This window comes from Arvicola amphibius, chromosome 7 (assembly GCF_903992535.2).
Source record: "Arvicola amphibius chromosome 7, mArvAmp1.2, whole genome shotgun sequence".
Classification (NCBI taxonomy): Eukaryota; Metazoa; Chordata; class Mammalia; order Rodentia; family Cricetidae; genus Arvicola; species Arvicola amphibius.
Window position 1 is genome coordinate 119,830,932 of NC_052053.1, and position 17,568 is coordinate 119,848,499.

At 45.3% G+C, this 17,568-nt stretch overlaps 2 protein-coding genes across 2 annotated transcripts in view; both read left to right on the forward strand.

Annotated features, from left to right (window-relative positions):
- Baz1a (bromodomain adjacent to zinc finger domain 1A) overlaps positions 1-3,294 on the forward strand; it is a 77,575-nt gene extending 74,281 nt beyond the window's left edge. The window contains 2 exon segments of the mRNA XM_038338135.2: positions 1,851-1,938; positions 2,328-3,294. Coding sequence (XP_038194063.1) covers positions 1,851-1,938; positions 2,328-2,524 — 285 coding nt within the window. The 3' untranslated portion in view covers positions 2,525-3,294.
- Positions 3,295-14,570: 11,276 nt separating this feature from the next.
- Cfl2 (cofilin 2) lies at positions 14,571-17,184 on the forward strand. Its single transcript, XM_038336808.2, has 4 exons — positions 14,571-14,705; positions 15,636-15,943; positions 16,055-16,131; positions 16,222-17,184. The coding sequence occupies exons 1-4, from the start codon at positions 14,703-14,705 to the stop codon at positions 16,332-16,334; spliced, it is 501 nt and encodes a 166-aa protein (XP_038192736.1). The 5' UTR covers positions 14,571-14,702; the 3' UTR covers positions 16,335-17,184.
- The last annotated feature ends 384 nt before the right edge of the window (positions 17,185-17,568 follow it).

The following is a 17,568-nucleotide window of genomic DNA, read 5'->3' on the forward strand; positions in this document are numbered from 1 at the left end:
TACATAGTGAGTTCCAGAACAGCCAGAGCTACATAGTGAGACCCTGTCTCAAAAAAAATAAAAATAAAAATAAAAATAAAGCAAGGAAACATTGGGTCCCACCTCAGATTTTTTTTTTTTTTTAACTTAAATGGTCTGGGCTGATTCCTAGCCATTGGTTTACATCCTAACAAGTCCCCATGGTGAAGGTGTAGCCCTGGTCTGCAGATCACACCAACGTGAAAGGGGGTAGCCGGTGTAACTAGGGTGTTAATGAGATGGTTTGTGGACATATGGACATAACAGTGTAATGGTACAGTACTCTAGTAGAAATTACAGTAGCAGAGCCGGAGGGATGGCTCAGCAGGTAAGAGCACTTCCAGAGGACTCAGGTTTGGTTCCCAGCACCCATATAACAGCTTACAACCATCTGTAACTTCAGTTCCCAGGATCCAACTCCCTCCTCCTGGCCTCCACAGGCACCAGGAATGCACAGGGTATATACACACATACGCACACACAAGGAAACACGCACACATAATATAAAAATAATATCCGGGCGGTGGTGGTGGCCCATGCCTTTAACCCTAGCACTGGGGACACAGAGGCAGGTGGACCTCTGAGTTCAAGGACAGCCTAGTCTGTGAGCAAGGTCCAGGATAGCCAGAGCTACACAGAGAAATCCTGTCGTGGGCGGCAGGGGAGGGGTGTCCAAATAAATAAATAAGCCTTTTTTCCAAAGTCAGAGCTAGAGAGATGGCTAAGCATTTAAGAGTCTTACTGCTCTTCAGAGAGTGAAAGAACAGCTCCCGGTACCCATGTCTAGTGGCTCACAACGCCTTAACTCCAGCTCCAGGGAATCAGTGCCTTCTGACCGCTCATGCATAAGCATACTCAGGCACACAGGTAGACATAAAAGTTATAATAGCATTTTAGAAGCAGGAAAAGAAGGATGTTGGTTGAGCATTTTCAGGGGCAAGAGTAGCTGGAATAAAATGTTATATGGGACTGTTACATATTAGGACTTGCCACTGAAAATGGCATGATTTCAGTGTAGAGACATGCTCAGTACAAGACTGTACACAGTGAATTTAACAAGAAGAAGCAGAGGGACACATGCTTGGGATGCTAAGGTGGGACAGTTGGGAGTTGTAGGTCAACCTCAGAAAGACAAGTCAGGGAATTTGGGGGATGCTCACATTTCCCAATAAAGGGTTTGTCAATAAGGGCCGAGAGACGATGGATAGCATTGTTGAAGTAGAGGTTGGGGCACAGTCACATAGTAAAGACTTCTTGTCGCTGTGGAGCAGAGGTTTCTGAATGAAGAAACGATCAGGGGCTGGAGAGGTAGTTCAGAGGTTAGGAGCACCCGCTGTGCAAACATGAGGGCCAGAGTTCAGATCTCAGTGACAAGTTGGGCCTTGCACACAATGCCTTTATCTCCAGCTCCAAGAAAAGCAGAGACAGAGATGAGCCAGGTGGTGGTGGCGCATACCATTAATCCCAGCACTCAGAGGCAGGTGGATCCCTTTGAGATGGGCACTTGACTACAGAGTTCCAGATAGCCTAGGCTGTTATATAGAGAAACCCTGTCTCACGGGAGAAAAAAAGAAAAGAAAATATTACGGGCACTTATTATCAGCTTATAGGGAAAACCATAAGTAAAACTTGTTTCTTTCTTTTCATAATAAAGTACATTTATGATGATATCAAACAAGCTACTACATCGTTATAATTACTCAAAGTATGACATATCTTTAATGGAATAATAGTATTCATAAATTGAATTGATTGCTTTTCAGGTATAAAATTCATTTAACCATTATGTGTAGTAATCTTTTTGTACTGAGAAATACTGAATTGTTTTTCAGGTCCCAGACTACTATGACATCATTAAGAAACCCATTGCCTTAAATATAATCCGAGAAAAAGTAAATAAATGTGAATATAAATTAGCATGTGAGTAGCTTATATTTTGCTTTTATTGTTTTTAAAGAGATTATGCTGTTTATTTTGTTTTCAGTGTTGTGCATTAGTGTAGTTGGGGGGCTGGCAGCCCATGCAGCTCCTCACATGCTTGTTCGTGCACACTGAAATGAGGTGGTTGGGCATAGGTGGACATTCATAGAGTCTTGTCTTAATGGGGTAAATACATAATGCACATTATAAGCTGGAGTTCCCCCAAGACAACTTTAAAGTATTTATAACTGAACAGTTTTGAGCCCAAGTTCTGCTGCCTTATCTAAGGCTCTTTTCCAGCTTCCATTGTCTTACTGTTGTCTAACATACAAAGTTTGTTTCTGATGTGTGTAGTATCATTCTAATCTTGTTTGTTTCTCTCTCTCCAGCTGAGTTTATTGATGATATCGAGTTAATGTTTTCAAACTGCTTTGAGTACAACCCTCGGAACACGAGTGAAGCAAAAGCTGGAACTCGGCTTCAAGCATTTTTTCACATTCAAGCTCAAAAGCTTGGACTTCATGTCTCGCCCAGTGGTGTGGGCCAGGGTAGCACGCCACTAGCTGCGAAAAAGTCACGGGTCTAGATTGTCCTTCTAAAGGCTGTATGTGAAGAAAAACGGGAATCGTTCATAAAAATGGAACATTAAATCATGCTCTAAAGCAGATACGTGTTTAAAGCAATAACAGCTGGTCAACCACAGCCAGGCGTGGCCTGCACTGTATTCTCAGTTTTAATACTAAGCACTCAGGAGAATGTAGGAAAGATTTCCTTTGCTACAGTTTTTGTTCAGTATCTACTAAGTTTAATAGATGTATTAGATACAGTACTGGTTTACAGAGGTTTTGTACATTTTGAGATCATTCATGTGTTCAGGTATCTTGGAAAATATTTTTTCATCTATGATTTATTTTGTCATTGACCTTTTAGGAGTTACGATTTTAAAGAGGATTTATCTGCACAGATAAGTCTTCCAAGAGCACAGTGTAGAGAAAGTATATGTCTTAAGACTTGTTTAATGAGCACATTGTTTCAACACTACACATGAATGAATCCAATTTTCTATCCCTGACTTGCTGTAGCCAGTGCTGACTGAATTTATTAACTAGATATTTATTTAGCATTCAAAGTCATTTGTGAATTTGTTTTGTATTTATAAAATTTATACTTGGAAAATGTTCTTTAATTTTTTAAAACATTTTACTATGTTTTTGTTTTATCTCTCAAACATTTTTAATGATTTAAAAATAAAAATGTCCCCCTCTCTCCTCCCTAGCAGTTCCCCAGTTTTACAGATGATAAGTTTCTGTGTACAACTTTTCTAAGTGTACAAATAAAATGATACATTTTTTCACATTTTCTGAATTCTGAAGTTTTTTTCAAGTTGAAATCAGACTTTTATACATTAATAAATACAGATCATAGAAACCATGCATACAGTGTTTTCGTTGTCTGGGTAAAAGATGTCTCCAGCTGGTAGCACTAATAGTCTTGTGCATACTCTCATTAGGAGGAAGGAAGCCTGTTGAATCCCGAGATTGCAGGCACATAGCACTGGTCTGTGTGGCACAGGCTGTAATTGTAGTCCTTGCTATGCTGAAGCGAGAGAGAGAGAGAGAGAGAGAGAGAGAGAGAGAGAGGAGAGAGAGGATCATAGTTCAGGGCCAACCTGAGCCACACAGTGAGAACCTGTCTGTGGTCGTTTGAATGCAAATATTCCCAAAGGCTCTGTGTTTCAATACTAGGTCCCCAGTTGGTGGCGCTGTGTGGGGAGGCTTAAGAAAGGTGGTCTTAGCTGGGTGGGTGGTGGTGGTGGAAGCCTTTAGTCCCAGATTTAGGAGGCAAAGGCAGGAGAATTTCTGAGTTCAAGGCCAGCCTGGTCTACAGAGTGAGGTCAGGACAGCCTGGGCTACGCAGAGAAGCCCTGTCGAAAGAAAAGAAGAACGTGCCCTTGGTGGAGGAAGTTTATCACTGGGGGTGGGGCTTTGAGAGCTTAGCCCTTTACCTTACTCTGTTCTCTGCTTCACATGCCTGCTGCCAAAACTCCCGGCCACAGTGGGCCCCTGTGGAACCATAAGTCTAAACAAACTCCCACATAAGTTGCTTTGGCTGTGATGTTTAATCACAGCAATAGAAAAGAATCACTAGTAAACTGTCTTTTTAATTGCTTGATTGCAATTGCAAAGAGTGCTGGATGAGAAAGAAGCCCGCACATCCCGCTCTAAGTTTACTCTAGCTGAAACGGTGCATCCTTTGATGAAAATTTCCCCCAAAACTTCTACATGCTTGATCCCCAAACGTGAACAAATTGTCCTTCTGCTTCTCCGGTTCTGTAGATCACTTTCTTTACATTCTACATATGAATGAGATCGGACGGGTATCTCCCGTCTTCTGTGCCTCCCCTGTCTTACTAGCAATGCATTCCATGCTCATCATGACAGAATTTTCTTTGTCTCTAAGAAATATTTTTATGCCATGTATTGATGGTGGCATTGTGTGGCAGTCAGAACACACTTTTCAGGAGTCTGACTCTGTTCTACCCTACGGGTGTCGGGTGTCAAGCTCAGATCGCCAAGCTCAGAGGAAGATGCCTTTACACAGTGGGCCATCTTGCTGGCCCTTCTTTTCTGTAAGACTGAACAGTATCCCAGTGTGTGTGTGTGTGTGTGTGTGTGTGTGTGTGTGTGCACATATGAGGTGCATGTGCACACATGTCCTTAGGCATGTGGAGGCCAGAGGTTGACATCAAGGGCTTCTTCATCCTTCCACCTTATTTCCTTTGGATAAGTTCTCGCACTGACCCAGAAGAGCACCCATTTGGCTAGCCTGAGTGGCCAGTGAGCTCCAGGAATGTGCCCGGCCCTGCTTCCCTACATTGAGATTATAGGGGTAAACATGGGAATCCAAACCCAGGCCCGGGTCTTCGTGCTAGCACGGCAAGCATTTTCCCAGCTGAGCCATCTCCCCAGCCCTAGAAATCTTTTAATAAACCCCAAATGCTTCCTTTAATATTTCATAAAAGAGAATGGACTCCGTCGTTCAATTTGGGTTAGAAAGAACAATTCCTGGGGGTTAGAGAGATAGCTCAGTGCTAAAGAGCGCTTACTAGAAAAACACTTTTAATATACATTCAATTAAAAAAAAAAAGTCTCATGGTGTAGGCCTGGCCTGGGACTCAAAAGATGCAACTGAACTGGGCGGTGGTGGCGCACGCCTTTAATCCCAACACTCAGGAGGCAGAGGCAGGCGGATTTCTGAGTTCAAAGCCAGCCTGGTCTACAGAGTAATTTCCAGGACAGCCAGAGCTACAACACAGAAACTGCCTGGGGGAAAAAAAAGGCGGGGGAAGGGGGTAACCTGCCTCTGCCTCCCGAGTACTGAGAGTAAGGGCATGTACCACCACACCTGCCTTTAAATCTTTAAGAGAAGGAAGAGGAGGGAAAGAAGAAAGTATGATTCCACACAGCTGGCACAATCTCCACCTTGAGAAGGGCTTCCCTAGAACAAAGACATTCAAAGGATTTGGCCAGTCATGCAATTGTTTTTTTAGAGTCCTTATGATAAATCATCAAAAACTTGTTCGAGTGAGGCAGTGTCTCACTCTGGAGGCAGAGGGAGGCGGATCTCTGTGAGTTCAAGGCCAGCCTGGTCTACATATATAGTGAGTTCCAGGACAGGCAAGTAGGGGTTCCAGGTCAGCAAGCCCTAAATAATGATACCCTGTCTCAAAATGAACTTCTAACTGTGTTAGCTGAGGTTGTAGAATGAGTGCCTAGGGGCCTAGGCTCAATCCACCACCACAATAAAAGTCCATGTCAGCCAGAGCGGCTCAATCCACCACCACAATAAAAGTCCATGTCAGCCAGAGCGGCTCATACCTCTAATTCCACGACTCAAGAGGCTGAGGCAAGAAGACTGCTGAGAGTTTGAGCCAACCTGGGCTACTTGCTGAGTCACAGACTGACCTGGGCTACACTGAGATCCTTTCTCTAACCTAATTAATTAAATTTATTGGGTGTTTGTTGTCTTAAGAACCTACTGAGTGCTGCACTTCATGACTTCTCAAACCCTAGAACTAGACTGGACAGAGCCATCCACTCTCTATGTTGATTTCCCCAAGTGACTTGCCTTTCCTCTCAAGCAAATAGAAAATCATGTGATTTCAAGTGTAAAACAGATCAAGTTCCTGTGATGACCAACAGATGTCGCTGTGTGCTTCCCTTAAAATTTAAAACCAGGGCGCGAAAGCAGGCTCAGGGTTAAAGGCAAGAAAAGCCTTCCTGAGGACCAGGGATCGGTTTTCACCACCCGCCTAGAACGGCTCACAACCATGCGGTCATTTCAGTTCCACGGAATCCAACACCCTCTCCTGACCTTTGTGGCTCCCCGTGTGTATACACACACATAAGTAAAAATAAAATACATCTTTAGAAAGGATTTAAACACTCAAGGCACAGGGAACAGCTTAATAAGGGGCCCAAAGCAGCTTGACATTGCTGTACATAGCCCAGGCTGCCTGGAACAGGGCATCCTCCTGCCGCGGCCTGACCATTGCTGGGATTACAGGCGAGCACCACCACACTGGCACACACACTTTTTTTTTAATTTCCATTAAAAAGAAGTTAACCTTTAATGCCATGCCCACTCCTGTAATCCTAGCACTCAGGAGGCAGGGGCAGGAGGATCACCTTAAGCATGAGACCAGTCTGGTCTGCAAAGTGAGTTCCAGGCCAGTATGTGCCTGGGAGGTGGAGAGAGAAGGATCATAAAGCCAGCCTATGCGGTGATACTCTTCCACAAAACAACAGTCAGTGCTGGTGGTGCAGGCCTTTAATCTCAGCACTCAGGAAGCAGAAGCAGGCAGAGCTCTGTGAATTTGAGGCCAGCCTGGTCTACAGAATGAGTGCCAGGATAGTCAGGACTACCAAAGACACTGTCTAAGAAAAAGAGAGAGAGAGAGAGAGAGAGAGAGAGAGAGAGAGAGAGAGAGAGAGAGAGAGAGAAAGGAGCAAAAGCTAAAATCTTTGTGTCACAAAGAACACTACATAGAAAACTAAAAGCCCACAGAATGAAGGTGTGTGTTTTCAAACTATGTATCCGGTACATATCCATAATATACATATTATATTCCCATACTATATGAACAAATCTTATAAATCAATGAAAAGACAACTCAGGGAGCTGGAGAAGTGACCCACAGTTCAGAGCTCTAGCTGCTCTGGCGGAGGCCATAGTTCTGCTCCCAGCACCCACGTCAGGCGGCTCCCAATGGTAAGCAACTCCAGTTCTGCGGACCCAATATCCACTTCTAAACTTCACAGGTACCACACACATTCGTGTGCATACATGTGTGCCTACTCATGCACACATACACATACATGAAAACCTTTAAATGTGCTTAATTTTTAAAAAGATAATCCATTTCTAAGACTTTGGGTATTTCTCCAAAGAAAATGCAAAAGGCTGAGTGGTGGCTCATATTTATGACTCCTGCACTCAGGAGGCAGAGAAAGAAGGATCACAAGTTGGCAGCTAGCCTGGGCTACATGATGTTTCAGACAGCCTAGACTATACAGTGAGGCCTTATTGCTAGAGAGGGGACTGGCAGGACACAGGAACTGGAAAGGGGGACTTCCCTTCAGAAGTGAGGAAGGAGGAGAACAGAAGGAAAGGGAGTGGGACAGATAACACTGAGAATGCTCAAAAAGGCCAGAGAGAATCATACTTTATATTTATTTAAAATTATGTATAAATTTAGCCAGACGGTGGTGGCGTACGCCTTTAATCCCAGCACTAGGGAGGCAGAGGCAGGTGGGTCTCTGTGAGTTTTAGGCCAGCCTGGTCTATAGAGCCAGTTCCAGGAGGGCTCCAAAGCTACACAGAGAAATCCTGTCTTGAAAAAAAAAAACCAACCAACCAACAAACAAAAAAATATGTATAGATTTAAATGAAGTTAAATTAATATACATAGTCTAAATGAAGTTATGCCAGTTAGGTTGACAATGCTCCTCCAAGAACCATAGACTAACAAAACCCCAGCTGGGCATGGTGTCTCACACCTTAGTCCCAGCACTCGGGAGGCAGAGGCAGGGTGATCTCTGTGGGTTCAAGGCCAGCCTAAACTATGTAGCAAGTTCTAGGACAGCCAGGACTATGTCTAACCTGTCTCAAACAACACACACACATACAAAATAGTGTCAGACACAAGAAACTTCTATTTGTATTGTTAATCAAAGGAGTCCAGAAAGACTCCCCAAACTATAGGCTATTGCTATTGCATTGCCTTGGGTGCTTCCCAGAAATTACAGATAATATTGCTGAAGACACCGTGTACTTCAGACACAGGATTTGCAGGGATTGAGCTGGGCCTGACCCGGAGTCTCCTCCCTGGGGACTAGCTCCCATACCATCAGAAGGAGCAGCCAAAGGAAGAAAGCAAGTAGCAGGCCTACCCAGATGTGTTGCAACCACAATCCAGATGTGATGCTACCAACAGCAATGACCAAAATGACATCCCAAAAGGTGCAGTAGTGACACTTACATCCTGGGATTTAAGGCTCCCTAGAAAGAGGGAAATTTAGGACTCAGGACTCAGTCTATGGAGTGTGCATGACTGGTGAGGCTCTGGACCCAGGAGAACCAACTACTGCCGCTTATGATCCCCGACTGCATTTTAAATACTTATCCATATACCCACGGGCTCTCACCTCTCACTAAAGACGCTTGTTTACATCACACATACACAAAGCCACAACCAGTCACACTCCAGAGAACAACTGGCTGAGGGGTGCCCAGCCCCAACTGATACATCTAAACAAAAACCCCTATACTTAAGACTCAGGGAGTGTCAATGAGAACCAGAGAACCAGGATGGGATGTCTGCTGTACAACAGTGTCGTCTGTATTTAACATGGAAACTACACCCAAGAAATCCCAATAGAGTTGTTAAGCAAGACCCAAAAGATGACAATACCAGTTGGCATAGCAACACAGATGGGGGATTCCCAGTCTCCAGCCCGAGAAGAACAGCAGGTTGCTGAGAGGGAGAGTAGCCAACCCCACGAAGTCAGCTGAAACACATATGAGCCGCATGAATGATCTCAGCAGACTGTGTGCGTATATATATATACTATATGTACACATGTATATAATGAACAATTATACTTAAAAAGAGGTCATGAATTTGAGAAGGAGTTGAGGAAACACAGGAAGAACTGGAGGAAAGAGAGGAAGGGAAAATGAGGTAAATACAGAACTCATATGAAATTCTAAAAAAGAAATAGAACAAAGTGAACAACAAAAAATAAAACAATTAGATACTATATCACAACCACTAGAATGACTAAAAAAGACACACAGACCATCACGTTGGTAAGGACTGGAGAAATTAGACTCTGATCCTATCTTGTGGGTAGGATTATAAAATCGTACAAATTTTTACTTAAGACTAATTTTTTAAATTTGTGTGTGTATGAGTGTCTGCATGGGGGTATATATACTCGAGGTCAGGTGCCTGCAGAATCTAGAAGAGGTTCCGGTCCTCTGGAAGAGCAGTCTATGCTTTTAACTGCTGAGCCGTCTCTCCCAGCCCTGGCACATGTTTCTTAATGCCTACACTGCCAGAAAACCGTGGAGGAGGTGACATGTGTTTCTACACTCAGGCTGAACTTACCAGAGCACACACAGCAGGCATCGTGTGCTCCAGTCTGAGGCTGTGACTTACTCTGAGCCACAGCACTCACCGTGGGTCTTACACATCTCACTGCTGGTCCTTTCTAATTTGGGAGCATGACCTCACGGCCCAGGAACTCAGCAGTCTGAGTCACATGAAGGCTGACAGAAGTAGCACTAGTGAAATCCTGTTCCTGTCGCGTGCGCCGTCCTGATTGCACTGTGTTCACCGTTGTGTGACACCGCCACCATCAGATTTTAGAATATTTTTACCTTCCCAAGGGAGGGAACCCCCACACTTGTTCCTCCACATTCTCTCTTCCTCACCCCAGACAAGCTCTAGGCTTCTCTGCAGGTTTTCTGGTTCTGGATTCACTGTGTAATAAGTGGTCTTGGGGAACTGGCTTCTTTTACTTTGAATAGCACTTTTAGGTTCATCCAGGTTGCAACAATGTAAGTCTATCACTCCTCTTGTAGCTAATCGTATTCTGTGGCGTGGGGACACCTCCTTCATCTACTTACCAGTTGCTTGCAGTCTGGGCTGTTATGAATAATGTTTCCATGAATTTTCACATACAGGTTTTTGTGTGAACATATGCTTTAATGTCTTTGGGATATGCACATAGGAATGGACATACTTGGTTTTTATGGAAGCTTAATGTTTTTGCAGGATTTGGCAGTGCTTTGCTTTAATTCCAGCATTCAGGAAGCAGAAACAGGAGGAGCTTTGTGAGTTCAAGGGCAGTCTGATGAACACAGCAACTTCCAGGCCAGTCACAGCTACATGGCCAGGCTCTGTTTCAAAAACTTTTTTTTAAAAAAACTCAAACTACTTTTCAAAATGAGTTTACCAAAGCTGGGCATTGTCATGCATGGTCCCAGGATGTAGAAGGCATATAGACAAGAAGATCAGGGTGTTTAAGGCCAGTCTCAGCAAACTAGTGAGGACAAGGTCAGCCTGAACTACAGGAGACCTTGTCTCAAAACACAAAAATGAGCCGGGCAGTGGTGGTGCACGCCTTTAATCTCAGCACTCAGGAGCCAGAGGCAGGCGGATCTCTGTGAGTTTAAGGTCAGTCTGGTCTACATAGTGGGTTCCAGGACAGCCAAGACTACAAAGAGAAACCCTGATTTGAAAAACAAGACAAAACAAAAATGCTGGGATCATAGGCATAAGCCATCATGCTCAGCTGTCCTCTTTAAAAACAAAACAACTTTTTAGATTTGTGTGTTTCACTTGCATATACGCGTATGTGCCACATCTGTGCCGGTGCCCAAGGTCAGAAGAGGGTGTTACAGATAGTTGTAAATCACCATATGGCTGCTGGGAATTGAACCTGGGTCTGCACAAGCAGCAAACGCTCTTAACTGCTGAGCCATCTATCCAGCACATCCCTTACCCCACCACCCTTTTTTTTGAAGCAGGGTCTCGTGTAGCTCAGGATAGCCTTAACCTCTCTACATAGTTTAGGATGACCTTGATCATCAGATGTTCCTACCTCCCAAAGACTGGGATTGGAATTATATGCCACTTTACTTGGTTCATGTGACACTGGGGATCATACCACGGCTTTGTATCTACTAAGCAAGCATTCTACCAAATGAGCTGTATCTCCATCCCTGCCCTAGTTTGCCTGTCCTGGAACTAGCTCTTAAAGACCAGGCTGGCCTCCAACTCACAGAGATTCGCCTGCCTCTGCCTCCCGAGTGCCCAGCTTCCCTCTTTATAGCACTGAAATAGTTTAAATTTCTTATATTTTGGTTTGTGAGCCTAGCCTGTAACGGCTGAGACATCTCTCCAGCCCATCAGCATCTCCTGAGCATTTGCTATGTGCCAGGCTCCAGAAAGTCAAAGATAAGAAGGATTAAAATCCGTAAGCAGCTTACAGTCAGTGGGGCAGCAGAATCCGTAACAAGTTAGTGTAATGTAAAAGATATGTGGAGTCAAAGATGAAGTCAGGGAAATTAGAATTGTAGAGAATGAGAGACAGGAACATCTGAGGAGAAAGGAACAGGTTGGCATATGGTTAACGTCACAGTAAGAGGGTCACTGATGTTTTTGGAACCCCAGCTTCTGCAGCAGCAGCCCTGGTCTGTCCAGGGCTATTTAAGCCTTCCAGGATAGGACAGAAGGGGAGAGGTGAGGAAGGTCTGAAAACCAGAGACCCACTCAGGTGTGTTGGCACTCACTGTAAATCTGGGAGGCAAAGGCAAGAGGCTCTCTGTGAGTTCAAGGCCAGGTGGTCTACAGAGTGAGTTCCAGGATAGCCAGGACTGCTACACAGAGAAACCCTGTCTCAAAAAAAATCAAAAAAGGGGGGGGGGGCACTATTAGAAGGAAGGATGTCATCTTAAAAGAGAAGAGGGGGAAAGAGTGGTAATGGGGAGAGGAAAGAAGACAGGAAAGATAAAGAAGGCAGAGGGGAATGATAACAATGTATGAGATGTATCAAGTGTCATAAAAAAACCCATCACGTAATAGGCTAACAATTGGTAAAAAATAGGACAGATTTATTACCACCCACCTTTAACCCCAGCACTCAGGAAGCAGAGGCAGGCAGATCTCTGTAGGTCAGTCAGTACATATATAGTGAGACCCTGTCTCAAAAAATTAATGTTTTGGGGGCTGGAGAGACGGCTCAGCAGTTAAGAGCACAGACAGCTCTTCCAAAGGACCTGAGTGCAGCTCCCAGCACCTATATGGCAGCTCACAGTTGTCTGTAACGCCAAGATCTGACACAGACATGTAGGCAAAGTGGCAATGCACATAAAATTAAAAATATTTTTAAAAAGTAATATATTTTAAAAGAAGAAGTTGCATTGGGCTGGCAATACAGACTCTGCCAGAATAGGTTGTCAGCATCTTTTCTAGTTGAGGAAAGAATTTCTGCTCTTTGCTTACTTGATGCCAGCTGTCACACATGGGACTTCATTATACAATTCCTGAAAGCAAGCACTATTTCTTAAGAAGAACCACAAAAGGGTGTTGTCATGATTCTTCATTTTCTAACACCTGCTCCTGTGTGTTATATAAAAAGACCTGGGCAGTGGTGGCTATAGTTAGGCTTTCTTTGAACAACCAGCCCCCAAATAATGACATGGAGACTTCTTATTATGAAAGCGTGACCTTAGCTTAGGCTTGTTCTCAACTAGCTCTGATAACTTAAATTAACCCATTTATGACAATCTATGTTCTGCCACGTGGCTCGTTACCTCTTCTCCATTCTATATGTCACACTGTCTCTGAGTCTCACTGGCTTAATCCTGTGTACTTCAGAGTCTTCCCAAGTTCCTCTCTCTCCCAGGAAGTCCCGCCTATCATGCTGCCTAGCTATTGGCCATTCGGCTCTTTATTAAACCAATCAGGTGACTTAAGCAGAGACACATCTTCACACTGTACAATTATCATCTCACAACAGGTGGCCCAACACTCAGGAGGCAGAGGCAGGCGGATCTCTGTGAGTTCTAGGTCAGCTTGTTCTACAGAATGAGTTCCAGGCTAGTCAGAGCTACACAGAAAAACTCTGTCTCAAAACAAATAAAAAATTTAAAGAAATGTGTATGCTTTAAAAAAAATAAAAGGATGGGCTGGAAAGAGCATTCAGCACTTGAGAGCACTTTCTGCTCTAGCAGAGGACCCAAGTCTGGTTCCCAGAGTGTACACCAGGCAGCTCACAGCCGTCTGCAACTCTAGTTCCAGGGATCACACTTCTTCTGGCCCCAAAAGGCCCCTGCACACACATGGCAGGATTTCAGATAGATATACAGACATGCACACGAGTAAAAAATAAAAATTTAAAAAAGTATTTTTAAAATATTTATTTCTATGTGTGTGCGTATATGTGTTCAGGTATGCACACATGTGCAGGTTCTTGCAGAGGCCAGAAGAGGGAGTGAGAGTCCCTGGAGCTGAAGTTACGGGTGAGGGTGAGCTGCCTGATACGGGGTAGGGAACTACCAAGCCTGGCCACTGAGTTCAACTCCCAGGACCCACATGGTGGAGCAGAAATGCCTCCAACAGGGTTTTTTTTTTTTTTTTTTTTTACCTCCCCGAGTGTGCACAGCAGATGTGCCCCCCCACAGATTTCAACACAATTCCAAATCAGACACTTAAGGCCTTTCTGCCTCCACAGCTGTAAAACAGGTATTTTTCTAGTCCTTTCCATAGACCCCATTTACAGGGGAAGAGAAATATCACCTTAGTAGCTTCTGGTTTTACTTGGATTATGATGCTGTCCAAGGCATCTCCAGGGCATCCTGAAAATGCGGTCTTGATGTCTCTATGCCTGTCCCTTTTCTCACGGGATTACAGGTGTGAGCCAACATTCCTGCTTATCGTTCCCCCTTTGCTTGGTAGTTCAGTAACTACTTTGCTTGGTAGAAGTAATATTTATAGTGTTTATTCTCATTTCAGTGCGAGGAGGGCTGGTGGTGTGCACCCGTAATCCCGGCACTAGCGGGATGGAGGCGTGGCGAGCAGTTCAAGGTCATCTGCCGCTAACGTCGTGATTCAGGACCGGCGAAGGCTACAAATGAGGTCCTGCCTCAAATCAAAGACCCGAAGAGGAGAAAGCTCTAAACGCGTCACACCAAGCTGGGGGGGGGGGAGGTGTCTTCCAAAAAGGACCCGAAATTACAGTTCCGTCCCTTCCCATGGAAAACGCAGGTGGAGGAAGCTAAGCGCTCTAACCGACCACCGCACCCCGCTTCCTCACGCCCCAACCCCGGAGCTGCGCCCCGAGTCCGCAAACCGCTCGAGCGGGAGCCTCCTGGCCCCGGCCATGGCCCCGCCTGGTCGCTGCGACCGTCACAGCCCGCGCGCGCGGGGTCCCTTCCCGCCGCCACCGCGCTTTCCGGCTGGCGGCCCCGGCGCTCCGGGGTCAGGCGGAGGACACGGGCGGGCGCGCGGGGGGCGGGGGCGGGGCCGGAGCACGTGACCGCCGCGCCCGCCCTGCGGCCCCCGAGCCCGCCGCTCCCGGCGTGCCCCGCACTCTCGGCTGCCCGCCGCCCGCCCCTCCTTCCTTTCGTCCCAGTGCCACCGAGCCGGAGCCCGAGCCGCCGCCGCCGCCGCCGCAGCCTCAGCCGCGGGCACTATGGTAAGGTGGGCGCGCCGGCGGGGGAGGCTGGGCGCGGCGCGGACCCCCGCGCGGCCGCCATCTTACCCTGCCCGGGGCCTGGGCGGTGGGCGCTCCCGCGCTTTGGTCCCCGCGGCTCGAGGGCCTGCGGCGGACGGGCGGGCTGGCGGGCGGGCAGGCGGGCAGGCGGTTCCGGGCCCCCGGCCGCTCGGACTCCTAGGACGGCCGTGAGGGCCGGGTCTGGCCGGGCGCGAGGGGGGTCCGCCTGCCGCAGCCCGCGTGCCGCCTGATGGGTTTCGGGCGCGCGCCGTCGGGGCGGCCGGGAGTCCCGGGGCGAGGGTCTCGGAGGCCGCCGGGGAGCCGTTGTGCGGAGACGGAGCAGGTGGCAAAGGCGGGTTAAGCCGCCCTCTCGCCGGACCCGTTACTCCGCCAGCGGCTGCCAATGGGCGGTGGGGCGTTTTGCCGTAGCCGCGGGCGGCTGGAGTTTACGCTTGATTCTCTTTCCTTATGAGGAAGCAGCAGTGGCTAAGATGACTTTAAAAAAAAAAAAAATAGTAGAAGCATTAACTGAAATCCCGAAGTGTTTTTTTTTTTTTTTTTTTGAAGGCCTGCAGAGTTGACACAATACAGAAGGTATTTTTGCGGCTGCTCCTGAAGCTCTGACATCACCCAGTGAAATAGGAAACATTTCAGGCATGGGTCAACTCGTATTTGTCCCTTCCCACCTTCCGTTTGCCTTTTTCTTCGTGCTCCTTAAAGAAGGATGAATGGGCAGTATGAGTTAGGAATTTTAGCTCTGTCTTCTTCTGATGCGGAAACGGGACAGATCTAAGGGGATGGCTTACGTCGTTTGGTGCAGTTTTTTATAGTCCGGCCAAGCCCTGTTAGTCAAACAATTTTGGTTAAAACCCAAGAGCTCGTTCTAAATTCCCGTCGTTGGCTTATTTTCAGGCATCTGGAGTCACAGTGAATGACGAAGTCATCAAAGTCTTTAATGATATGAAAGTAAGAAAGTCTTCTACACAAGAGGAGATCAAAAAGAGAAAGAAAGCGGTTCTCTTCTGCCTGAGCGATGACAAAAGACAGATAATTGTAGAGGAAGCAAAGCAGATCTTGGTGGGTGACATTGGTGAGACTGTAGAGGACCCCTACACATCTTTTGTGAAGTTGCTACCTCTGAATGATTGCCGATATGCTTTGTACGATGCCACATACGAAACAAAAGAGTCTAAGAAAGAAGACCTAGTATTTATATTCTGGTGTGTAAAAACAAAAGAAAAACGTGCTTTTAAAAATGCAAGGATTATTATTATCATAGTCAGTTTTTGCCTTTGTTTCTCTTTTGAAATTCAACATTTTCTCCCCTGTAGGGCTCCTGAAAGTGCACCGCTAAAAAGCAAGATGATTTATGCTAGCTCTAAAGATGCCATTAAAAAGAAATTTACAGGTATAAACATTGACTGTTTTGTGCAGAAGAAAATGGGTTCTTTCTTAGTCGAAATAAAGTTAATGGATATGGCTTTTGTTCTTTTTTCAGGTATTAAACATGAGTGGCAAGTGAATGGCTTGGACGATATTAAGGACCGCTCGACACTGGGAGAGAAACTGGGAGGCAGTGTCGTGGTTTCCCTTGAGGGAAAGCCACTATAAAGCAATAGCCAAGTGCCATTCGATGTTAAGGGGCTTCCATTTCTCCAGCTCAGTCCACTGGAATCGTATTGGGTTTTGGTTTTTGTTTATTCCCTTTGCACTGGGCCCTTTCAACACAGTGAATGAATGAATGAATTTAAGAAGCCTGTCAGTGATTGCCATTAGGCTGTTTAATACGGTTACTTTTATGTAGAACCCGAGGAATGCCTTCCCCGTCTTATTTTAGCCAAAACAACTGGTTCCACGCCTTCCTCGCAGTGAGCACAAAATGGATGTGTTGTCAATGTGAATAGCTTAGAGTACTACAAAGGGTAAGCTAATCGAATGCCTTGAAAGTATTATCCACTGGTCATAGGCAAGCCTTTCTTCAGTATTATTTACAGTTGCACTTGACTGCAGTTCCCCGAGGCGCTGGAGCGTTTGTACCCCTCACCTGCCTCGGCCAGCCTGTTTGTGTGACATGGCAGCACAGATTTAACACGATGCTTAAAAAAGTTAAAAGCACTTTTTAAAAAAAAAAATACGTTTAATCCCTTAAAAAATGCCAATTAAGTTTCATTAGCTGTCATTGATTTGTCCTAATACCTCAGGGTTCATTCCTCTTACCTGCATATTTTCTTCAAAGAGTAGCTGTGCTGATGTCTTTGGTTTCCCATTGAGTATACACTACTGAATAAATGTAGGAGTTTTACGTTTACCGTATGAGTCTTGAAACACTACAGCTATTTTAAGTATCAGTCATGATGGCAATTTCTGTATAAAAGAGCCTTAAATGGAACATTGTTTTGAGATCAAATTCCCTACCCTCACAAAAGTGGCCACGTCGCAATAAAAACTGTGGCATATTACAGAACGTTGCCTTGTTTTCCTTGGAAGAGTTGCACATTGTCCTGTGAAATTTTAGGGTAAACAGTGATTAAGCTCTGCATTGGTATTTGAGATTTTCTTTTCGTTAATATAACACTCGTGTCTCTTTTTCCAGATTGTTGAATTTCTTTGGGTCAAAAATATCTTAAAATCACTTATATACATACAATCATTAAAGAGTGGTACTTTTATAAATATGTTTATTTATTTCTTTATGTTATAATACAGAGATCAGATTTTTTTTTTTTTTTTGAGAAGTAGAAGTAGGATTTTTTTATTACTTGGTCATAATGAAAATAATTTGTGAAGTGTCATTCAAAGGTTTAATGATCCTTATGTTAGGAGTGCTCATTTCAGCTGTGAGTCC

What these genes read in the sequence shown, in the direction of transcription:
- Cfl2 (XM_038336808.2), top strand. An exon ending in GACCTAGTATTTATATTCTG is followed by an intron (nt 15,944 to 16,054) that starts GTGTGTAAAAAC and finishes TCTCCCCTGTAG; the next exon opens with GGCTCCTGAAAGTGCACCGC. An exon ending in CATTAAAAAGAAATTTACAG is followed by an intron (nt 16,132 to 16,221) that starts GTATAAACATTG and finishes TTCTTTTTTCAG; the next exon opens with GTATTAAACATGAGTGGCAA.